Below are 26,429 nucleotides of genomic sequence, written 5' to 3'. Positions count from 1 at the left end.
CACAGCTCTCTGGTCTTGGCCATTGTGGAGAGGTTGGAGTCTGTTTGATTGAGTGTGTGGACAGGTGTCTTTTATACAGGTAACGAGTTCAAACGGGTGCAGTTAATACAGGTAATGAGTGGAGAACAGGGGGCCTTAAAGAAAAACTAACAGGTCTGTGAGAGTCGGAATTCTTACTGGTTGGTAGGTGATCAAATACTTATGTCATGCAATAAAATGCAAATTAATTACTTAAAAATCATACAATGTGATTTTTGTTTTAGATTCCGTCTCTCACAGTTGAAGTGTACCTATGATAAAAATTACAGACCTCTACATGCTTTGTAAGCAGGAAACACTGCCAATTTTGCAGGTTATCAAATACTATTTTTTTTATTTACTAAAATATAGTAATTGCATAAATATTCAGTCCCTTTGTTTAGGCAGTCCTAAATTAAGAAATGGGATGGAGCTAAGCACAAGCAAAGCCTAGAAGGAAACCTGCTTCAATCTGCTTTACAACTGGGAGAGGAATTCACCTTTCAGCATGACAATAACCCACAACACGTGACCAAATCTACACTGAGAGTTGCTTACTAAAAGTACAGTGAATTTTCCTGAGTAGCTAAGTTGCAATTTTGACTTAAATCTGCTTGAAAATATATGGCATGACTTTTGATCTTGACAGATCTTGAAGAATTTTGAAAAGAATAATGGGCAAATATTGCACAATCCACGCCTGCAAAGCACTTATAGACTCAACCAAGAAGACTAACAGCAGTAATCAATGCCAAAGGTGGTTCTAACATGTTTGACTCAGGGAGCTGAATACTTATGCAACAACTATATTTTAGTTATTTAATTTCTATTAAACTTTTTTTGTTAAGTTAGAATTTTTCTTCCACTTTGACATTTAAGTATTTTATGTAGATTGTTGACAAAACATTACAATTGAATCAGTTTTAATCCCACTTTGTAACACATACAATTGTAATGAAATCCAAGGGTTCTGAATAATTTTGCAAGTCACTGTAGTATTTAATTATTGTAAATATCCACTTATTTTTTTTTGATCTCCTATAATTATTTGTAATATGTGTTGTAAACGTTTTAATGCATTTCTATTAATTTGTACATCTGAAAGGATTTTTGATGGTAGAATTAGCCCCTTTCTCTAGCTGGAACCAATAACTTAGATCTCTGTACTGGTATAACGCCGATATGCAAGTGTGCAGTACATACTGTAAACAGTATATTGGCTTGTGGTAATTTCCAGTCTAGATATGAATATATTTTCATTCAGACAAGATTGAATGAATACAAAGTTCCTCACCACCTGCTCCCCTTTTGATTTGCTTGTAGGTCTAATCGCCCAATGCACCATCTTGTCTTGGTGATGAGATACAAGCAATGGATGCAATCAGATTAGAGCTGTCTCTGATGAAAAAAGATCTTGGTCGACCAAAAGTCCTCTGTTCTTTCGACCAATCAATTGTTGGAATTTAACCTGTCCCGACACATAACCTGTCCCGACACATTATTAACTTGTGTCCAGCCTGAAGCTCCTTGCAACATTGTATCAACTAGTAACTTGGGTCTGGCCTGAAGCTCCTTGCAGCATTGCATAAAATATTCTGGGCCCTCAGAGTTTCCCACGCCAGTGAACTTGGGACAGACACCGCTGTAAGCTATTTGCGCAATGGATAAGAAGTAATCAGGCCTATTTTATGACGTTTCCACTGGATCAGAGCCTGACATTTTTCCCTTTCACGCTGAGTGGTTGTCGAAAGGGGGAGTGTGAAAGATTTTGATATACATTGAGGAATTATTGTCAGTCTCAATGGATGTAAAAACAGACTTTGCTTGCTGTTTGAGGTGATGAAAACATTACTTTGAGAATCTCAACAGAACAGAAATACTATCAGATCCCCAAATGGACAAATGTATAGGCCTCCATTTGTATAGACCGGGTAGCCTATACATCTAGTTCTTTGTGTAATCAGGTGTGAGTTCTTACTCAACATTGACAGGAGCTCTCCCAACAAAACATAATGACTAAATTGACAAAACTCAGAAATGGAATGAAATAAACCATATTCTTGTTTCACACAATTGTAGCATAGGTTGTTACCATAACCAAACAAACATTGTAGATTTGAAATTATAGGAATTAACGGTAAATGTACTATTAGTGATATATAGAACCGGTCAAAAGTTTGGACACACCTACTCATTCCAGCGTTTTTCTTTATTTTTACTGTTCTCTACATTGTAGAATAATAGTGAAGACATCAAACTATGAAATAACACAAATGGAATCATGTTGTTACCCCAAAAAGTGACAAATCAAAATGTATTTTAGGTTCTTGCCATTCTCTCAACCAGCTTCATGAGGTAGTCACCTGGAATGCATTTCAATTAAGAGGTGTGCCTTGTTAAAAGCTAATTTGTGGAATTGACTTCCTTCTTAATGTGTTTGAGCCAATCAATTGTGTTGTGACAAGGTAGGGGTGGTATACAGAAGATAGCCCTATTTTGTAAAAGACCAAGTCCATATTATGGGAATAACAGCTCAAATAAGCAATGAGAAATGACAGTCCATCATGACTTTAAGACATGAAGGTCAGTCAATCCAAAAACGTGAAGAACTTTGAAAGTTTCAAGTGCAGTCGCAAAAATCATCAAGCGTTATGATGAAACTGGCTCTCATGAGGACCGCCACAGGAGAGGAAGGCCCAGAGCTAACTCTGCTGCAGAGGATAAGTTCATTAGAGTTAACTGCATCTCAGATTGCTGCCAAAATAATGGGCTGCAACTGGTGTAAATCTGTCCTTTGGTCTGATGAGTCCAAATTTGACATTTTTGGTTCCAACCACCATGTATTTGTGAGACGTGGAGTAGGTGAACAGATCATCTCTGCATGTGTGGTTCCCACCATGAAGCATGGAGGAGGAGGTGTGATGGCGTGGGGGTGCTTTGCTGGTGACACTGTCTGTGATTTATTTAGAATTCAAGGCACACTTAACCAGCATGGCTACCACAGCATTCTGCAGTGATATGCCATCCCGTCTGGTTTGTGCTTAGTGGGCTATCATTTGTGTTCCAACAGGACAATGACCGAACACACCTCCATGCTGTGTAAGCGCAATTTGACCAAGAAGGAGAGTGATGGAGTGCTGCATCAGATGACCTGGCCTCCACAACCACCTGACCTCAACCCAATTGAGATGGTTTGAGTTGGACTGCATAGTGAAGGAAAAGCAGGCAACAAGTGCACAGTACGTGTGGGAACTCCTTCTAGACTGTTGCAAACCATTCCACGTGAAGCTGATTGAAAAAATGCCAAGAGTGTGCAAAGCTGTCATCAAGGCAAAGGATGGCTACTTTGAAGAATCTGAAATATAAAATATATTTTGATTTGTTTAACATTTTTTTGGTTACTACATGATTCCATATGTGTTATTTCATAGTTCACTATTATTCTACAATGTAGAACATAGTAAATATAAAGAAAAACCCTTGAATGAGTTGGTGTGTCCAAACTTTTGACTGGTACTGTATGTAATGAGGAATTGATAGACACTAACAATGAAATGCAAACAATTCACACAATTAAGTTATGAAACAATGAATTTGCGGGAGAGAGCACATTCTGGAGAGAGACATGCATTGTGCAGCCACACTCCCCTTCTTCTTGGACTGTGCCATCTGCGCAGCCTCTGCAATTGATTCGTCTCAGCCTCCACAGTGGATTAGTTCACTGAGATGAGCACAGGTGTCTCGTGTGCCATAAAAAGATATCTGTATATTTGCTACTGCTCAACAAAAAAAATATTGGTCAGCCAACAGCCTATTGACCAAACAATCAACCAGTCCAATAATTTGGGTCAGCCGTAGATCTCCCAGTAAATCCGTAGAGAGTTCAGGACACTGTGAAGCAGTGAAGATCCAAAAGGAGATGTGATGCCTGTCTTGGTCATAGGGTAAAGGGGTCCCAGGAGTTTATCTCGATTACTGTCCACTCTTATCAGTCCTCTTTGACTCTAGTGCTGCCGCCCCTGACCTCCTGTCCTCTTCCAGTGCCCCTGTATGTAACTCTTCAATTCCATTTCCCTCACAATAATGTCATGACAAATTGAGCCTGCCAGCAAGCAATATATCATTGTCCTACATCTCATCCTCCTCTGCCCTCTGCTCTCTCCCGCTCTCCTTCTTGCAGAGATTCTCTATTTTAGTTTTTCCTACATTCTCTATTCCTAATAGCTTCATGTCTCCCTCTGCCAGTGCTTTATCTTTTCCCCCTTTCTTTTTCCATATCCTGATATTTTGCCTCTCCTTTTGTCTCAAATTCTCTCTCATACCCTTTCACCCCTGTCTCTGTCTCTCTTTCTGTCTCTCTCCGTCTCTGTATATCTCTCTTACTGTCTGCACGTGTATCATACCACTTTCTACCACTCTCTCCAAATTTCACCACGTCTCCATTTAATTCCCTCTCACTTTCATCTCTCTCTCGCAGCACCTCTTTGGCCTCAATAAAACATAAGACAAGTTGAATCTCTATCTCACTGTATAATCTGTGGTATTCATCATCCTGCATGCGGTAACCTGGGGATAGGCTGAGTAAAAAAGACACACAGAAAAATACATGTGCAGTCATTGTGGAAATCAACCTTTGGCCTCTATTAGTTTCAGCCTTCACCATCCTGAGAGAAAAAATGATTTACTTCCCAAGATGTTAAAGTCCACTATCCTTGCATTTTGTTTCTATTTGTTTCTGAGTGGGTGGAGTCCAGTGTTATATAATTTTACCTGAAGGGATTCCTGAGGATTTCAACAATACCCTACCATCATGTGGGGTAAATATGAATTTAACCTCTCACAAATGAGGCAACAGGTTCCTATATGCAGGTCAAAAGACTGTCAAGTTCCTAATTGCATAGTCCAGTACAAAAAAAATGGGGGAGCTATAATCAAGAAAGAAAGTGACTGTATATTTAAATTCTGGCATTAAAATGGAAACGGATGCAGTTGGCAAGATCTTTATGTTATGGATTGTTATTACTTACTATATGGTAGTATGAATCATCGGAGGAAGTTAAACAGCTTTTCATGAATCATTTGCCTTTTCATAAGTCATCTCTTAGATTTAAAACTGTGTGAGAGACCTCTTCCTTATTTTTTATTTAGGGGAGAGGATATGGCCTAAAGCATGTCCTTGAGAGGGCAGGGAGACACTGCAGTGACATATTATGGCTTATCATCATTAAGTTGTTGTGGTGATGGTGATTTGAAGCAGCAGAAGCCATGTTTTATTTTGTTCTGTTTCACACCTAGACATACCTGTTATACTTGCCATACTGACCCCCATGGGTCCCCATTGAGGTAATGTTTATGGCAGAGAATTATTGTGCCATTACACACAGACATTTTTCAACCATCAACAGCATCTCCATCACCAACAGAACGCCTGTACAGTACAATGACATATGCCGAACAGTTATTTTCTTCAACAATGTATATTGCTCAATGGGGTCTCACTGGTGTACAACCAACATTTTCATCCATTAAGTTACGTACAGTGCCTTCGGAAAGTATTCAGACCCATTGACTTTTTCCACATTTTGTTACGTTACAGCCTTATTCTAAAAATGATTAAATATTTTTTTCCCTCATCAATCTACACCCAATACTCCATAATGACGAAGCAAAACATGTTTTTTTAGTTTTTTTTACTAAGTTATTCAAAATGAAAAACTGAAATATCACATTAACATAAATATTCAGACCCTTTACTCAGTATTTTGTTGAATCACCTTTGGCAGTGATTACAGCATCGAATCTTCTTGGGTATGACTCTACAAACTTGGCACACCTGTATTTAGGGACTTTCTCCCATTCTCCTCTGTAGATGCTCTCAAGCTCTGTCAGGTTGGATGGGGAGCGTTGCTGCACAACTATTTTCAGGTCTCTCCAGAGATGTTAGCTTGAGTTCAAGTCCGGGCTCTGGCTGGGCCTCTCAAGGACAGTTGGAGAATTGTCCCGAAGCCACTCCTGCATTGTCTTGGCTGTGTGCTTAGAGGCATGGTCCTATTGGAAGGTGAACCTTCGCCCCTGTCTGAGGTCCTGAGCGCTCTGGAGCGGCTTTTCATCAAGGATCTCTCTGTACTTTGCTCCTTTAATCTTTTCCTTAATTTTAACTAGTCTCCCAGGCCGTGCCGCTGAAAAACATCCCCACAGCATGATGCCGCCACCACGGTGCTTCACCGTAGGGATGGTGCCAGGTTTATTCCAGAAGTGATGCTTGGCATTCAGGCCAAAGAGTTCAATCTTGCTTTCATCAGACTAGAGGATCTTGTTTCTCATAGTCTGAGTCTTTTAAGCGCCTTTTGGCAAACTCCAAGCAGGCTGTCATGTGCCTTTTACTGAGGAGTGGCTTCTTTCTGGACACTCTACCATAAAGGCCTAATTGATGGAGTGCTGCAGAGATGGTTGTCCTTCTGGGAGGATCTCCCATCTCCACAGAGGAACTCTAGAGCTCTGTCAGAATGAACATCGGGTTCTTGGTCACCTATCTGACCAAATCTATTCTCCCCGATTGCGCAGTTTGGCCGGGCAGCCAGGTCTAGGAAGAGTCTTGGTGGTTCCAAACTTCTTCCATTTAATATTGATGGAGGCCACTGTGTTGTTGGGGACCTTCAATGCTGCAGAAATGTTTTGGTACCCTTCCTCAGATCTGTGCATTGACACAATCCTGTCTCAGAGCTCTACAGACAATTCCTTTGACCTCATGGCTTGGTTTTTGCTCTGACATGCATTGGCAACTGTGGGACCTTATACAGTGGCTTGCGAAAGTATTCACCCTCCTTGGTATTTTTCCTATTTTGTTGCCTTACAACCTGGAATTAAAATTGATTTGATTTACACAACATGCCTACCACTCTGAAGATGCAACATATGTGTTATTGTGTAAAAAAACAAGAAATAAGACAAAAAACAGAAACGTGAGAGTGCATAACTATTCACCCTCCAAAGTCAATACTTTGTAGAGCCACCTTTTGCAGCAATTACAGATGCAAGTATCTTGGGGTATGTCTCTATAAGCTTGGCACATCTAGCCACTGGGATTTTTGCCCATTCTTCAAGGCAAAACTGATCCAGCTCCTTCAAGTTGGATGGGTTCCGTTGGTGTACAGCAATCTTTAAGTCATACCACAGATTGGCAATTGGATTGAGGTCTGGGCTTTGACTAGCCCATTCCAAGACATTTAAATGTTTCCCCTTAGACCACTTGAGTGTTGCTTTATCAATATGCTTAGGGTCATTGTCCTGCTTGAAGGTGAACCTCTGTCCCAGTCTCAAATCTCTGAAGAGGTTTCCCTCTTCTCTTTAGCTTCTGTTCCTCTGTATCCACTGCTAAATATCACTCTACATTTCAAGCTTCTGCCTCTTACCCTAGGAAACTCTTTTCCCTCCCTACCTTCAGGCTATGCTCAAACCCTACACCCCAACCCAAGCACTCTGTTCTGCGACCTCTGGACTCTTGACCATCACATCCCTACGGGAGGGCAGCTCCCGCTCAGCCCAGGCAAAGCTTTTCTCTGTCCTGTCAGCCCTAAGGGTGAAGCTAGGACAGCAGAGTCCCTTCTCATCATCCAAAAACATCTGAAACCCTAACTTTTCAAAGAATGTCTTAAATCATCCCACAACACCCCCACCTCCCAAAAATGAACCTACTACTAACACTCGCACTTTACTTTTTTCCCTCCTACTAGCAGTGACTTTGCTGATAGTCCAAAATGTCCTCCACCAGCACCCAGCATCTCTCCTCCAGACCGTAACCGGGGCCCCCTCGATAGCCAGAGGGGGCAGAGGAACCTCCCGCACCTCAGACTCCTGGAGTGGACCAGCCACCATTGGCCTGAGGAGAGACACATGGAACGAGGGGTTAATACGGTAATCGGGGGGAAGCTGTAACCTGTAGCAAACCTCATTCAGTCTCCTCAGGACTTTGAATGGCCCCACAAACCGCGGGCCCAGCTTCCTGCAGGGCAGCCGGAGGAGCAGGTTTTGGTTCGAGAGCCGGTGCGAACACCGGGGCCTCACTGCAGTGGCGGTCGGCACTCGCCTTCTAACGCCTCACGGCCCATTGCAGGTGCACATGAGTCCCAGGTCTCCTCCGAGCACTTAAACCATTCGTCCACCTTGATGCCAAGGTGCCAGAACCGGCTGATGCCCCAGTACGCACTGAAAGGGGGAGAGGTTAGTGGAGGAGTGGCGGAGCAGTTTTGGGCCATCTCTGCCCAGGAGATGAATGCCGCCCACTCCCCCGGCCGGTCCTGGCAATACGACCGCAGAAACCTACTCACATCCTGGTTTACTCTCTCCACCTGCCCGTTACTCTCGGGTGAAAACCCGAGGTAAGGCTGACCGAGAGCCCCAGACGTTCCATGAATGCCCTCCAGACCCTTGACGTAAACTGGGGATCTCGATCAGACACTATATCCTCAGGCACCCCGTAGTGCCGGAAGACGTGTGTAAACAGTCTGTAGGGCCGTAGGGAGATCGGGCAAAGAAAGGAGATGGCAGGACTTAGAAATCCGACCCACACAACCAGGATCGATGTGTTACCCTGTGAGGGAGGAAGATCCGTGAGGAAGTCCACTGATAGGTGCGACCACCACCATTGTGGAACGGGTAAGGGCTGTGACTTCCCTCTGGGCAGGTGCTTAGGGGCCTTGCACTGGGCGCACACCGAGCAGGAGGAAACATAAATCCTCACGTCCTGGACCACCAGTACTTCCCACTAAGACAGCACACTGTCCGACCGGCGTACAGACGCCCAGCCGGACACTGGAGGGGAGTGGGCTCTGTATGTAACACCCGCTCGATGTCCGCGTCCAGCTCCCACAGCACCGGTGCCACTAGGCAAGAGGCCGGAAGTATGGGAGTGTGATCTATGGACCACTCTTCTGTGTCATACATCTGGGACAGTGCGTCTGCCTTAGTGTTCTGGGAACCTGGTCTGTAGGACTGGGTGAAAACAAAATGGGTAAAGAATATGGCCCACCTTGCCTGGCAAGGGTTCAGTCTCCTCGCCGCCCTGATGTACTCCAGATTGCGGTGGTCAGTCCAGATAAGAAAAGGGTGTTTAGCCCCCTCAAGCCAATGTCTCCACGCCTTCAGAGCCTTGACAACAGCCAACAGCTCCCTGTCCCCCACATCATAGTTTCGCTCCGCCGGGCTGAGATTCTTCAAAAAGAAAGTACAGGGGCGGAGCTTTGGTGGCGTACCGGCTCCTATTCCAGCCTCCTCCTCCACTATGAACGCCAAAGAGGGATCCGGATGACCCAGCACGGGAGCTGAGGTAAACAGAACCCTCAGGTGACCAAAAGCCCTGTCCGCCTCAGCCGACCATTGCCGTTGCACCGGTCCCCCCTTCAGCAGTGAGGTAATGGGAGTCGCTACCTGACCAAAGCCCCGGATAAACCTCCGGTAGTAGTTGCCAAACCCTAGAAACCACTGCACTTCCTTTACCGTGGTGGGAGTCGGCCAATTACGCACTGCTGAAATGCGGATCACTCTCCATCTCCACCCCTGAAGTGGAAATGCGGTACCCTAGGAAGGAGATGGACTGTTGGAAAAACAGACATTTCTCAGCCTTGACGTACAGGTCATGCTCCAACAGTCGAACAAGCATCCTGCACACCAGAGACACATGCTCTGCGCGTGTAGCGGAGTTTATCAGAATGTCGTCGATATACACCACTACACCCTGCCCATGCAGGTCCCGGACAATCTTGTCTACAAAGGCCTGGAAGACTGATGGAGCATTCATCAACCCGTACGGCATCACGAGGTACTCATAGTGCCCTGAGATGGTACTAAATGCCATCTTCCACTCGTTCCCCTCCCGGATACGCACCAGGTTGTAAGCGCTCCTGAGATCCAATTTTGTGAAGAAGCGCGCCCCGTGCATTGACTGTACCGCACTGGCTATGAGAGGCATAGCTGTACCTCACAGTGATTAGGGATCCCCTAATTAGCCTTGACCCTATTGGTCGCCTATCTAGGGCGTGCACAGGGAAGGGCATATCCACAGGAACAATGGGGATCCCTAAACTGTTGGCAAATGCTCTGTCAATAAAATTCCCAGCTGCGCATTATGCTGGGAATGCGGGGAAAATTCAGGAAAATTAATAAACAAAAACATGTGAGCAACAACGGGCTCTGAGTGAGCCTGGTGCAGACTCACCTGGGGTGACACGAGAGTGCCCTGCCTGCTGCCTCGACTCCCAGAGGAACCTCCCCAGCACCGACCAGCAGTGTGCTCTCTGCGGCCACATATGGTACAGGGAACGGCCCCTCCTCTGGTCGCTAAGTGTAGAACCACCCAGCTCCATGAGCGTTGGAGCGGTGTTGCTGGGGGATGGAACTGACAGGCCCCGATCCGGACGTCCGCGGGTAGCCAGCAGGTTATCCAGCTGGATGGACAGGTCCACCATGTGGGAGTGGTGTCCCTGCAGGCCAACTCCCGACGGACGTCCTTGCGCAGACTGCACCGGGAGTGATCGATCAGGGCCCTGTCATTCCATTCCGCACTGGCGGCTAGGGTCCGGAAGTCCAAGGCGAGATCCTGTGCGCTCCTCATCCTCTGCTTCAGGTGGAACAGACGTTCACCCATCGCTCTACCCTCAGGCGGGTGGTCGAAAACTGCCCGAAATCGACAGGTGAACTCCACGTAATGGTCCAACACCGCTTCTCCCCCATACGGCGTTGGCCTACTCCAGGGCTTTCCCTGAGAGACAGAAGACGAGGGCGGACACGCTCTCACGTCCCGAAGGAGCCGGGTGGATGGTCACCAGGTAGAGTTCCAGCTGGAGTAGGAACCTCCTGGCATCCGGCAGCCGTCCCATCATACTCCCTCGGGAGCACAAGCCGATTCCCACTGGGACCGGGTGAAGGAGGGGTGAACAGTGGTGCCTTTTGTAGTGGTGGTAAAGTTGGTGGTATAGAGTATAAAATAACGTACTACTCTGTACCACCAGCTTTGGTTATTCTATATCTGATCAAAATCTGATGTTATTTGTCAGTTCTTTTCTGCAAAATTCAACTGTTATAGTCAAACATCGCTGTCAAATGGAAGTTAGTCAAACATTGCTTTCGGGGGGCAATTTAACACCACACCAAATCGGCATATGTAATTCAGTCATATCATATTGTATTGTGCCAATATCTTAATTCCCCTAAGCCACTCTCATTTAATAACGCTCCGTTATTTCCACTACATTGGTTTTATTTTTCATCAAAACTGGTAGCTTTCGTAGAGAATTTCCAGAAACAAATGACGGTCGTTTTCCCTTGGGTATGGCTCTCTGCTGTTAAAATAAATGAAGCAGTAGATTGAAATCCTTAATTGGTCTCCCTGAAACTCTGCTTCCAAGCCTCCTGTATGTGAGAAACACTGGATATGCTATTGTGGGAGCAAGGACTTGATAATAAATTCAGATGTATGACACTCAGTATGTGAAAGTAAGCTTAGACTGTGACTCCTTAACCTACTTGTAGGCTACCACCTTGTGATTAGGGCCTGTTAGTGTTTTGTTGTTTGTTTTGATTTTGTTCAATCTGTGCAGGCAAATCATCAGCATTAGTTATAGTGGAGAGGGTTTATGAGGACAGGGCATATGAGGGTCGCTCACTTTGTATTCAGATCCTGTGTGTGTGTGTGAGATAGCCCCTAGTCTTTCCTCTGGCTAGCCCTGCTGTTTCCATTGCTGAAGGAACACTACATAACTTTGTAAAGTCCCAATTTTTACAATATTTACACCCATTAAATCTATTTTATTCTACATGCATTTGGGGCGATTTTAGATTGTCTGACTTGAATCGAAAATTGATAATCAGCATTCGGTGTCCCGTTCATGTCCCGTTCCGGTTATATTCTATCCTTTTCTTCACATGTATAGCCTTGGGTGATCCCTTTGGCACTTCTTGGAGACTAATGATGGCCCAGGGGCCCTACATCACTACAGAAGGGTTTTGCATGCATGCATGCACACACACACACACACACACACACACACACACACACACACACACACACACACACACACACACACACACACACACACACACACACACACACACACACACACACACAACACACACACACACACACACACACACACACACACACATACACAACACACACACAGATGGCCGCATGTCTGACCACTGGCCATGTGTATCAGATTTTGCCAAGGGGAGAACAGGGGACTGGGGACTACAGGGCTGTCAGATGTCTCTTTTCGATGAGTTCTTTGCTTTCTGGTGGTAGGATTGGTAGGATTAGTAAAGACAACACAACATAATCCATTTGGGTTTCAGCCTGGTAACAGACTTTGGATGAGAGCATAAATCAGCACTTTGATAAGGTTTAGATTAATCTAATTCTACTCATTAATTTATTACAATTTTACCTCATGCATTTGCACATATGATAAGTCGCTCTGGATAAGAGCGTCTGCTAAATGACTTAAATGTAAATGTAATGTAAAGAAATGCAGGACTGAAAGTGTTCCCCAAAATAAATTGTGACCAGTGAAATATGAGCATACTCTCTGTATAACCGCAGTATTATTGCAGTATACCTCACCCCCTTCTCTCTCTGTACCTCTCACTGTTTCTAATCCTATGTTTACAGCAGCAGTGGGGTGAAAGAGTTCATCGGTAGTGATTAGCCTGAGTGACAGACTTATTCTCATCCACCACCCACACTGCTCTGTGAGCCATCACTGAGGTGAATAGAGAAAACATTAGTGTCCCCAGTATCACCACAGTGCGTCGTAGTGCACGCAGACCTTTACTATCCAGATACAGCAGAGACTTTCTCTGTGATTCTCAGGACAATAACATAGAGGACCATATCTCTCTGTTTCTGTTCTTGCTTTGCTGTCGTGAAAGTCGTGCTCAAGGGTGTATGGTATTCGTCTTAATCATTTTTCAAGGTGGTTCGTTACCATGTTTTTTTGTCCTGGACCCCCACTTGAGACTTGCTAATACACTGATACCACACAATAGCCACTCAACAAAAAGAGCCTTATATGATGGCAGTTTCATGCTCCTTCTCTTTAAATGTCTTTACTGATTATAGTGTTAAAACCAAACCAAAAAGTGAGATAGGTAAGTTGTCCCCTCAATTAGAGCAAAGTAGAGTACAGTAGTCTCCTGTCCTTGTCATGTTTTTAGAACAGCCTATATATGTATATATAGAAGAAAACGGGATGTCGTGTGCCACTATTTTTCAGGAAACACTATGTCAATTTATATCGCGGGACATTTGTTTTACATGCATGCCATTTGATATGCTGGTTGGAAGGTGATATGTAGGTAAACAGCCTTTGGGATGGGGTATAGTTGGATGGAGGGATGAAGGCTAGGTGGATAGTGGAAAGATGGATGAAGAGGGAGAGCCTGTTGTCCAGGAGAATCTCTTCCAGATACCTCTCTCCAACAGGCCTTTTCATTCCCCTATTTAAAAAGATGTAATTGCATCATTTTTCAAGTCCTTGTCTCTGTCTGAGGACTAGGCTGGTCCCGTTAATCAAACTAATGGAGAAGTAAGTGATTTCAAAATATAGGCTTTGATCATGTTTCTCTCAGCCCACCCTGTGATCACTCTCTCCACTGTCTCGTCTTATGCCCCTCAAGTATGGACTTAGCTGTAATTGTGTGTGTGTGCGTGTGTGTGTTGAAGGGTTTTTAGCGATTTTCATTTACTTGTCACTAAAGGGAGATGTTATGGTGTGCTAAGCTTTGACAGCTCAATGTCTCCCTGGCTTGATGGTCGTTCTTTCCATGGCTGTAAGCTTTTACGTAGGCATCAGAAAATGGCTGGCCTTAAAGCACAGTGCAATATTAAAGAGCATTATATCCCCAGGAGCCATAGTTCAGATACTTTTATTGATCTTGATGAGAAAAATTGAATTAAAGTGCTCCTCAGTGTATTGGAAAGCTTGGAGCCATAAAGCCCTGTAGTCATTACTTACGGCCACTTTTAGAGCGCACTGGAAATTAGATTCCGCCCAAGCAGGCATTGACCACAGTTCAAGAAAACTCTCTCTCTCACACACACACCCAACCCACACACGTTCCACAGAGACAGGGATTCACAGAGATATGATTGGTGTATATACGATGACCACAAGACATAGAGAGTGTCTTGTGTGTTCTGAATTGTATTTATAATTGACCTTTTGCTTGGCTTGTCAATAATAAAATCTTTGTAAATTACAATAGATCTAGATAAATTGTGATGTTTTCCAAATAACCCCCATTCTGCACTTAACGTGTATTTGAAAGACCCTCTCCAGTCACCTGTCTGACCGTGACATGCTTTTGGTGAGTCACCTGAAACAACAGAATGCATTAAAAACATCCATTGTAGCCTAAATATGAGCCATGTCTAAGGGTGTTATCTGGAAACTTGGTAAGGCATGGTGCTGGCAATGTGCCATCATCGTATCTCTTCCCTCTCTAAACTCCCTGCCCGGCCAACTGCCAGCTCTGCTTCATAGTACCACACTCCCACTCTCCTCCACCACCTTCAAACTGTGCTGTTCATGCTAACTGCGATCTTCTCGCATTATACAACTGTATGTAATTCATATCAGCTTACTGTTGAACTGGTCCCCCACCCTCCTACATCACCTCTTCCTCTCTAGTTTTTAAACTCTCTCCTTCATACAGTTGAAGTCAGAAGTTTACAAACACTTAGGGTGAAGTCATTAAAACTTGTTTTTCAACCACTCCACAAATGTCTTGTTAACACAATATAGTTTTGGCAAGTCGATTAGGACATCTACTGTGTGCATGACACAAGTCATTTTTCCAACAATTGTTTACAGACAGATTATTTCACCTATAATTCACTGTATCACAATTCCAGTGGGTCAGAAGTTTACATCCACTAAGTTGACTGTGCCTTTAAACAGCTTGGAAAATTCCAGAAAATTATGTCATGGCGTTAGAAGCTTCTGATAGGCTAATTGACATCATTTGAGTCAATTGGAGGTGTACATGTGGATGTATTTCAAGGCCTACCTTCAAACTCAGTGCCTCTTTGCTTGAAATCATGGGAAAATCAAAAGAAATCAGTCAAGACCTCAGAAAATAATTGTAGACCTCCACACGTCTGGTTCCTCCTTAGGAGCAATTTTCAAATGCCTGAAGGTACCACGTTCATCTGTACAAACAATAGTATGCAAGTATAAACACCATGGGACCACGCAGCCTTCATACCGCTCCTAGAGATGAATGTACTTTGGTGCGAAAAGTGCAAATCAATCCCAGAACAACAGCAAAGGACCTTGTGAAGATGCTGGATGAAACAGGTACATAAGTATCTATAGCCACAGTAAAATGAGTCCTATATCGACATAGCCTGAAAGACCGCTCAGCAAGGAAGAAGCCACTGCTTCAAAACCGCCATAAAAAGCTAGACTACAGTTTCCAACTGCACATGGGAAAAGATCAATACATTTTGGAGAAATGTCCTCCGGTCTGATGAAACAAAAATAGAACGTTTTGGCCATAATGACCATTGTTACATTTGGAGGAAAAAAGGGGAAGCTTACAAGCTGAAGAACACCATCCCAACCGTGAAGCCCTGAGGTGGCAGCATCATGTTGTGGAGGTGCTTTGCTGCATGAGGGACTGGTGCATTTGACAAAATAGATAGATTCATGAGGAAGGAAAATTATGTGGATATATTGAAGCAACATCTCAAGACATCAGTCAGGAAGTAAAAGCTTGTCGCAAATCGGTCTTCCAAATGGACAATGACCCCAAGCATACTCCCGAAGTTGTGGATGGCTATTCAAAATGTTTGATACCAAGTTAAACAATTTAAAGGCAATGCTACCAAATACTAATTGAGTGTATGTAAACTTCTGACCCATTGGGAATCTGATGAAATAAATACAAGCTGAAATTAGTTAAATGAGAGTCAAACGGAGTGTAAAATGGAGTCTTTTAATGAATGTCCACGTAACATGCTCCATACCACTAATAAGAACTAATAAACCAACATGGGTACGAGGACCCGTCGCGCCCCTATACAACAAACACAACACTGACAATTAACAATCTCTGACAAAGACATGAGGGGAAACAGAGGGTTAAATACACAACAGGGAATGAATGGGATTGAAAACAGATGTGTGGGAAGACAAGACAAAACCAATGGAAAATGAAAAATGGATCAATAATGGCTAGAAGACCGGTGACGTCGACCGCCGAGCACCAGCCGAACAAGGAGAGGCAACGACTTTGGTAGAAGTCGTGACAATTATTCTGACATTTCACATTCTTAAAATAAAGTGGCGATCCTAACTGACCTTAGACAGAGAATTTGTACTTGGATTATATGTCAGGAATTTTGAATATAAATTGAATATAAATGTATTTGGCTAAGGTGCATGTAAACTTCTGACTTCAACTTTATGTAGCAAACCCCAACCTCCATATGAACTCCATTTCTTCCCTGGGGGAGGAGAACAACTATACCTGAAAGCCACACTGTGTTGATTGATTATTTCTCTCAACGAATATTGGGTGTTCTCACTTTGAAGTGGCCTTGTTTGTGTTGTTCCTGACTTTAATGGCTATTTTGAAGTACATTAGGAGGTGTGTGAGAGAGAGAGAGAGATTATAGGAGTCGTCTGAGCCTTGGGAGTCTGTCTGACACTTTTCTACTCATCACCTCCTGACACATCTTAATACCACCTTCCCTTTTTTGCCCTGTTTTCAGCTGTTTTGTTTGTCCTCTCTTGGCAGTATCTCCACTGAGGGAGTGTGAGTGTGTTAGCCCGTAGCCTGCAGCAGAGATTAGAGGACTACCTGTGCCTACCTGGTGGGTAGTGACATTTCCTCAGAGGCAATGTGAGAACAGGAACCCAATGCATGATGGATTGATAGGCTTTGACAGACACAAGTGTTCCACAATGACACAGCAGCGTAGGGGGGTCCTGCAGTGGAAAATCTAAGTTTAGTCTAAATTGTTATCAGTTAAAACTTTTCTATTTCGCTAGTTATGTCAGAGCTGCTAAACTTTCTGGAGAGAAAACACTTTGGCCAAAATACAGTGTGTTTAAATTGGAAATTGTGCGCCCTATGGAACTCACAATCACCACCGGTTGTGATACAATACAGCCTGGATTCGAACCCAGGTGTCTATAGTGACTCCTCTTAGACTTCTGCGCCACTCGGTCTAAGGCTCCAGATGTTGGTGTTCCACCATTTGTACTGGTGGTGGAACACTTGATTTTAGCCTGTTGTATTTCTGTTGTCTATGTTGCAGCTGCTGTTGTTGTTGTTTTGGAGCTGTGGCAGTAAATGTGCATGATTACCTTTTCTTGCGAATTGTGAATGACTGAGCAAAATCTGTGTTTTTGTTTGAGTTTTGCTGAAAGACCACTTCACTGGTCACAAAGTTGAGGCTTTAGATATGTACAGTTTGTAATCTTTGAGGAATATAGCACAGCTACAGTTACATTTTTTGAAAACACTATATGTGATATCAGCATCGTATTTATTGGTACATTGAGTGACACTCGTACCTACCCTCCCTGTGTGTAGCATTATGTCCTTTTCCAGCTCCTTTTCAAGCTAATTACAGATGAACACAAGGTATCGGTCTGTTAATATGTTTCTTCTCCATTAAGTATCTGGATTACACCCATCCATTTTTTCAATAAAATGTAAATAGCATCATGGATTCAAAACATAAACCCCCTGTAGGTGCAATGCATAGTTTATGTTCCAGCTGTACGGAAAGGCAGCTTGTTGAAAGGTCATGTCTGTCTTCCCAAGACACTTTGATTTGATCATTCTTGTACATCTAAGACACCTTGTTAAAATGCAACGTTTGTATATTATGGTTGCTACACATTAGGAAGTTCCAATTGCGATTGAAGTCGCAGTAGCACATGCTTCACACTATTACATGTGTTTTGCCAAAGAGGACTGCTCTATGTTTGATATACGGTCTTTCTCTTGTCTTCTTATGTAGAAAATATCCTAATGATAATGATGCGCTGGAATGCGTAAAAGGCACACTGAAGCACTTTATCAGTTTTGAACTCAGAGACCAATGTTGTGGCATGCATAAACATCTACAGTATATCAGGTCGCTCATCTACCGTCAAACACTCAACGATCAGGGTAAAAGCCTCACTGTTTGAGATGCTGTCTTCTGACTGTGTGAGGAGCAGTCTGGACTCATAAATCAGACGTTTGCTATTTTACGTACATTTTTGTACCTCCATTAAGTATATGTTACGCTACAAATGGAAAATGGTCTGCCCACTGGGTACACATTGGTTCAATCAACATTGTTTCCATGTCATTACAATGACTTTTTTTGAATAGACGTCTGTGCCCAGTGTGAGGTTACTTAAGACAGAAACGAAAGTAGGGAGGTTGGCCCGGGAAGATGGGAGGGCATATACCGCAATCATCTAGCAATCCAAAGGTTACATGTTCCAATCACGTTGGGGACAATTGTATCATTTTAGCTAACCCTTTCCATAAACCTTTTCCTAAACTGAACCTAATTCTCCTAACTTGTTTTGTAAATTCTCTGAACCTTTGTTGTCAGTTATCTGAAACAGCAACGTACATTCTCAGAAGACGCAACAAGTGGCCTCATACTATAAATCCTCCAAGATGTATGATAAGTTATGTCATCCAGTTCAAATGATATTGTCCGACCGGGTAAGAAGTATGACACTATACGTCCTCCAATCCGTATGTTATTGTACGATCATTACTCCATTTGTAATGTAACGTAACATATCCTACTAAATGGAGGGATTTAAATGTACAACCCAAAAGCTATGAATGACCCTGAGGCCAGGTTGTTTGGAGAAGAACAGGGCTTCTGCTTCATGATTCATAACTACTGTGTTTTATTTAGTGCAGGAAACACCCATCCCTGGGTTTCAGACTAGATCTAAGACAGGGTACCCCATATAGTGTACCCTAGGACCGGTAAACACATATGGTACGCAAATATGTAACTGGCCAATTGACCAGTAAAATATTTACTACATTTGACCTCCTATATAGTATTTACCATAGACTGCTTAAACAATATTCCTGAAGTTTAATAGACTGTAGTTGATGTTTAGGTCAAACTCTAAGTGTTTAGCTCTGCACTAACAGAGATGTGTAGACTCAGGTCTGATCTCGTTACCACAACAACAGAGGACTGTAGGAGATGAGGCCATGGTCCCGTCCATTGTGAGTATTTCATGAGGGGCCTCATTACGGCTTGGGTGCCTTTGATAGACTGGCGCAGAATTAAACAGTGAGCTTTGAGAACTCATCATTGTCCATCCTTTCAAACGACTGTTCTAAACCTGAACCCTTCGGACCACTGAATGGCCTCATTCCAGAGCGAGACATCCTCTGCTTGCTATGTAGCAATGCCAATGACTTATGTTCCAGTAGTAGTGATGATGTTGTCATGTTACAGCATATCATTACAACACAGGTCATACACAGACACCTAATTAGTAAGTATGATAGGAGTAACACCAATACTGTTCACGATGGCATAGAAGCACCATTCATTTTATACCAAAGCCCCCGTAGCATCCTAATGTTTTTTTCTACCAACATTACTGAAAAACGTGTTCATTACAGTACATTCCCGAAAGTTTTCAGACCGCTTGACCTTTTCCACATTTTGTTATGTTACAGCCTTATTCTTTGCTATGAGAGTCGAGCTCAGGTGCATCCCTTTTTCCATTGATCATCCTTGAGATGTTTCTACAACTTGATTGGAGTCCACCTGTGGTAAATTAAATTGATTGGAAATGATTTGGAAAGGTACACACAAGTCTATATAAGGTCCCACAGTTGACAGTGCCTGTCAGAGCAAAAACTAAGCCATGAGGTCGAAGGAATTGTCCTTAGAGCTCTGAGACAGGATTCTGTTGATGCACAGATCTGGGGACGGGTATAAAACAATTTCGGCAGCAGTGAAGGTCTCCAATAACAAAGTGGCCTTCATCATTCTTACATGGAAGAAGTTTGGAACCACCAAGACTCTTCCAAGACCTGGCCGCACGAGCCAAACTGAGCATGGCCTTGGTCAGCGAGGTGACCAAGAACCTGATGGTCCTCTGACAGAGCTCTGGAGACGGGAGAACCTTCCAGAAGGACAACCATCTCTGCAGCACTCCAACAGTCAGGCCTTTATGGTGGGGTGACCAGATGGAAGCCACTCATCAATAAAAGGCACATGACAGCCAGCTTGCAGTTTTCCAAAAGGCCCCTAAAGGACTCTGACCATGAGAAACAAGATTTAACTCTTTGGACTGAATACCAGGCGTCACGTCTGGAGGAAACCTGGCACCATCCGTACGGTGAAGCATAGTGGTGGCAGCATCATGCTGTGGGGATGTTTTTCAGTGGCAGGGACTGGAAGACTAGTCAGGATTGAGGGAAGGATGAATGGAGCAAATTACAGAGAGATCCTTGATAAAAATCTGCTCCAGAGCCCTCAATACTTCAGACTGGGGGTGAAGGTTCACCTTCCAACTGGACAACGACCCTAAGCACACAAGACAATGCAGAAGTGGCTTTGTGACAAGTCTTTGAATGTTCTTGAGTGGCCCAGCCAGAGCCCGGACTTGAACCCGATCGAACATGTCTAGAGAGACCTGAAAATAGCTGTGTAGGGACGCTCCCCTTCCAACCTGATTGAGAGAATCTGCAGAGAAGAATGGGAGAAACTCCCCAAATACAGGTGTGCCAAGCTTGTAGCGCTATACCTAAGAATACTCTAGGCCATAATGGCTGCCAAAGGTGCTTCAACAAAGTACTGAGTAAAGGGTCTGAATAGTTATGTAATGTGATATTTTTAACACGTTTTAACCTGTTTTTGACTTGTCATGATGTGGTATTGTGTGTAGATTGAGAGGGGAAAAATATATAATAAATTTAACGTAACAAAATGTGGAAAAAGTCAAGGGATCTGAATACTTTCTGAATACACTGTACAATAGGGTAAGATTTATTTTGCCTGTTGAATGATCCAAATGAGGTGGAATAACTGTTAGCGCAAGTTGGAGATAATAATCCTTTATTTCAATAATATTCCAGGAATATAACAATAACCTCCCTGGCTGGAGCATGTAAAGGTCATTCAATAAATTTATTAATTAGGTTAATCATTATGGTTTTTGTTATATTCCTGGAATATTTTTAGAATAAAGGGTGATTTTCTCCAACTTGAGCTAAGAGGTTCTAGAACAGTTCAGTTGAAAACATACAGTAGGTGAGATATGGGGAACCAAAACAAGCTCACACCTGATGTTATTTTCCAAATGATTGAAAATTGTCAATAAAAGAAACCTAGCTAATTGTGCTTGTCTCAATGTGTGAAGCATATACAAATAAACATTCTCACTGCTCTTGACATGCAGCTTGAGATGCTCAGTGCCCAGTCTAAAGTTATCTATCCAGATTTCAGCTATAGTATAGTATTAAATGCATAGAAATGGAATGAATAGAACACCAGGAGGGTTAACTTTTAGAAAACTAGGCTCTAAGGACCGAAACATTGCTGCTGAAATGCATCTGCTCTGACACTAAATTCAAAGCGAGTGTTTTGTTTAATCAAGTCTGATCTCAACCATGGGATGCAGAGATTAACTTTAATTTGAAGGCATAATTAATTTTTGCACATCATGACCAAAAACCTAAAATAGAGAGAGCCTGAGTGATTATGTTTTAAAGATGAGACAAATGAGCTTGTAGGTCTTTGTTTTAATACTCAAACAAGGGATCCACAAGACACAGATACATGTTTAGAATGTACAGTACATTGGCTACATAGGCAGGCTAATTATTATATCTGATCTGATTGGTCAAAAGACCAGTTAGTGTCGAAATATTAGAATTGGCAGCCATTGCATTGTGAATATAGACACAATTGATGATTCCTTAACCTCATATTCAATGCCAAGAAGCTTCATGTATAATGTAGTAGCATCACTGTAAATCCTTCAGGAATTAATCTCAGTGCATTACTGCATAAATATCTCAAATTGATATTGAATAGCCCATGGGCATATGGAAGTACCCATCCAACTCTGAACATATCCATCAATAAATGTTAGCTTTGTTGAGACCTCAAATCCCCCTACCAGTAACTCCATTTTAAAGTCATAAATATCTATATTATATAATTATCTGTGTTGACTAACTCTAGAGACATGCCTCAGTGTGCCTCACTTCTCTGATTCTAGATCTTACTAGATCTAATTGTGAGATTCAGTTACATTAACGTTATAGCATATAATAGCTTTCTGATGTTGCTGCTGCTGAGTCTGATTTCTAGCCTAAAATCATATTTCTCTCCAAAGCTTCATTTTGCGTCATTCAAGTGAACAATAAAAAATAAAAAATAAAAATGAATGTCTGGCAAGAGGTGTTGATGAGACGTGTTCTGTAGGTCACGAGTTGATGTCATTGCCAATAATGTGATAATACTTGTAACCTAATCAAACTTACAGTTTAGACAAATCACATAATGATGTTTGATTCATAGTTGAAGTACTACAGACAAACAGCAGTCACTCTCACACAATTAGTCTGAAAATGGTTCCTGAGCCTCATTATCCATTTGACTTGATGACGTCAAATTCCTGGAACAACTAAGTTCGATGCTTATCTAACAACCAACAAGCCCGGAAACACCCGTGCTTTCACCTTTCATAAGCTACCCGATACCTACAGTGCAATGGAGCTCCCCTGCTCTTTCTCCTTGGCTACAACACCCTATTTTCATTGCAGTACCCACTACTATAGACCCTGTTGCCTACATATTGGTGGGAGATTATTTGTCTCCAGCTCTCAGCCCCAGGATATGATCTAGTGACACAGTGCTCATTGTTTTTACATTGCTGAATAAATCTGTCATGGGAAACTAAATTCAGTAACTGTTTCCTATATTTCTGTGTTTCTAACGATAGCGACGGGCTATCTCTTTGAATGCAAGTGTGGTTGCATGGCATATGGCCCCTATAATTTCAGAGTGAGTAAAAAATGGAGCATTCAACTGTGGAGGTAAATATTACTCTTGTGTTCAGGAGCCTCTGCAATATTCAATGAGACCAAGCTGGAAATGCACTGCATTAAAATCAAAAACATGACTCTTCCATGGTTAGAAAATCGATCTGCAGCTTTCAGGCTGTGCTGGGTGCTATTATTGATGAGCACGCTGTTGTTAGGTAAAATGGTGAAGGCTTTTAAGTTATACTGTATGTAAGGATGATATGGGGCTATCAATCTAAATTTCAGTATGGCAAAAGGGATCATTTGGAAGGTAATGACAACCATTTACAGATGAGGACAAACATAGATATGGTAACCATGACAAATGTAATGCGTGAATAGTCATGTGATATGTGAAAGAGCTGTACTGTGCCTTTCTTAGCCATTAAGATGGAGCTGTCACGCTCGCTATCCTCAAACTCCCTGTCATAAATCAACCAAGGCGCAGCGTGCATGTAGTTCCACATCTTTTAATGAAAGTGAAACCGAAATAACCAAAAAACAACGAGGTGCACACAAACACACACGGAAAAATAATTACCCACAAAACACAGGTGGGAAAAGGCTACCTAAGTATGGTTCTCAATCAGAGACAACGATTGACAGCTGCCTCTGATTGGGAACCATACCAGGCCAAACACATAGAAAACATAGAAAAAACACAGAATGCCCACCCCAACTCATGCCCTGACCAAACCAAAATAGAGACATAAAAAAGGAACTAAGGTCAGGACATGACAGGAGCACTTACTTATTATGAGTAACCATGATGAACCACATAGCAATTCAGATTTTTCAAGGGGTGCTTCAAGGGGTGCTGCTCAGCACCCCTACTTCCCACAGCTATGGTGGCCCATTCAAGCCTGTGTACTTGAGTTTGGACTCCCTACTCTTATGTTGTTATAGGATTATTTTGGGAAATGCATTAAATCTCTATTTTCTTTATACTAATTTCCTTCGTCTCTCCTTCCCCCCTCTTTCTATCTCTATGCAGGCTGTGGAAACCAACCTGGCATCCAAGGACAGCCATTGGGTTTATGCCAATGAGGTGAGATCAATAGTGCATTTTTATATTTATACATCACATTTATTCAGTTTGCTCCAGTTGCATTAGATGCCAATGCACGGATAGACATGGATTAAAACCAATAACACTTTCACTCTGACTTCTTCCATATTTAGACTCGTAAACAGTATAAAAGCTCTCACACCATGCCACTTTGTTTCTATCTGAGGGGTTTTATACATTATTGGCCAAATAATGATTAATTATTGCATTCACAGCACTTCGGAAGCCAAAGCTGTTGTTTTACCTGTTTCTTTGTTGACCTGACATTGCGTAAATGGTTTTCCAAATGGGCTTTAACATCAATAAATGTCAAGCACTTTGTGAATACCAAACACTGTGCTCTGTGCCATGCCTTAGACCATCTGGGCACCTTTGCATTGATTTAGGCTGATTTGCTGAGAAGGACCATAAGTCCTCTGATGTCCCAATGCTAATGGGAAAAAAGCATGTTTCTAATGTACCTTGATGTCTTTTTATTAGCGTTTATGTGCTTCCAGAGTACACTTTTAAGTTGACCTAACCACCAACCACAGTACACACACACACACACACACACACACACACACACACACACACACACACACACACACACACACACACACACACACACACACACACACACACACACAAATGCACAAATGTATGCTCAAACAGACAAATGGGTCTTTATTGTGAGTACATTAAGATACAGTATAGAGGGGGAACATTCAATGTAATTCATGAGTTGAATCAAAACCTACAGTATGTTTAAACCCATTCTCATGCTTGGAGTCTTCACAAATTTGCTTTCCTTGCATTTATGTTACAGTTTGTTGTTATATCATATACAAAGCATTTAACAAATACAGTTGAAGTCGGAAGTTTACATACACTTAGGTCGGAGTCATTAAAACTAGTTTTTCAACCACTCCACAAATTTCTTGTTAAAAAAATTTAGTTATGGCAAGTCGGGTAGGACATCTACTTTGTGCATGACACAAGTCAGTTGTTTCAGCTAGAATTCACTGTATCAAAGTCCAGTGGGTCAGAAGTTTACATACACTAAGTTGACTGTGCCTTTAAACAGCTTGGAAAATTCCATAAAATTATGTCATGGCTTTAGAAGCTTCTGAAAGGCTAATTGACATAATTTGGGTCAATTGGAGGTGTAAATGTGGATGTATTTCAAGGCCTACCTTCAAACTCAGTATCTCTTTGCTTGACATCATGGAAAAATGTAAAAGAAATCAGCCAAGACCTCAGAAAAATAATTGTAGACCTCTACACGTCTGGTTCATCCTTGGGAGCAATTTCCAAACACCTGAAGGTACCACGTTCATCTGTACAAAGAATAGTATGCAAGTATAAACACCATGGGACCACGCAGCCGTCATACCGCTCAGGAAGGAGCTGTCTCCTAGAGATGAACGTACTTTGGTGCGAAAAGTGCAAATCAATCCCAGAACAACAGCAAAGGATCCTGTGAAGATGCTAGAGGAAACAGGTACAAAAGTATCTATAACCACAGTAAAATAAGTTTATATCGACATAACCTGAAAGGCCGCTCAACAAGGAAGTGGTTCACTGCTCCAAAACGGCAATAAAAAAGCCGGACTACTGTTTCCAGCTGCACATGGAGACAAAGATCGTACTTGTTGAAGAAATGTCCTCTGGTCTGATGAAACAGAAATAGAACGTTTTGGCCATAATGACCATCGTTATGTTTGGAGGAAAAAGGGGGAGGATTGCAACCTCCAGCATCATGTTGTGGCTGTGCTTTGCTGCAGGAGGGACTGGTGCACTTCACAAAATAGATGATAGGATGAGGCAGGAAAATTATGTGAATATATTGAAGCAACATCTCAAGCTTGGTCGCAAATGGGTCTTCCAAATGGACAATGACCCCAAGCATACTTCCAAAGTTGTGATAAAATGGCTTAACTTTGGGAAAGGCATACCGCTAGCGCCCGGCCTCGACAACATCCGGTGAAATTGCAGAGCATGAAATTCAAAATACAAAATTTGTAATATTAAACATTCATGAAAATACAAGTGTTATACATCGGTTAAAAGCTTAACTTCTTGTTAATCCAGACACTTTGTCAGATTTCAAAAAGGCTTTACGGCAAAAGCATACAATGCGATAATCTGAGGACAGCGCATTGAAAACATTTTCCAACCAAGCAGACGCGTCACGAAAGTCAGAAATAGCGATAAAATGAATCACTTACCTTTGAAGATCTTCCTCTGTTTGCAATCTAAAGGGTCCCAGCTA

The 26,429-nt window shown here is 42.6% G+C and overlaps 1 protein-coding gene across 2 annotated transcripts in view; it reads left to right on the top strand.

Annotated features, from left to right (window-relative positions):
• LOC118399926 (glutamate receptor ionotropic, delta-1-like) overlaps positions 1-26,429 on the top strand; it is a 464,169-nt gene that overhangs the window by 286,583 nt on the left and 151,157 nt on the right. For both annotated transcript variants that reach the window (XM_035796154.2, XM_052476005.1), the window contains exon 5: positions 24,101-24,154. In XM_035796154.2, coding sequence (XP_035652047.1) covers positions 24,101-24,154 — 54 coding nt within the window. The remainder of the gene's footprint in view (positions 1-24,100; positions 24,155-26,429) is intronic.

Source organism: Oncorhynchus keta, chromosome 2 (genome assembly GCF_023373465.1).
Source record: "Oncorhynchus keta strain PuntledgeMale-10-30-2019 chromosome 2, Oket_V2, whole genome shotgun sequence".
In the NCBI taxonomy this organism is placed as follows: domain Eukaryota; kingdom Metazoa; phylum Chordata; class Actinopteri; order Salmoniformes; family Salmonidae; genus Oncorhynchus; species Oncorhynchus keta.
Note: the sequence above shows the minus strand (reverse complement) of the source record. Positions and strands in the feature narration are given on the sequence as shown.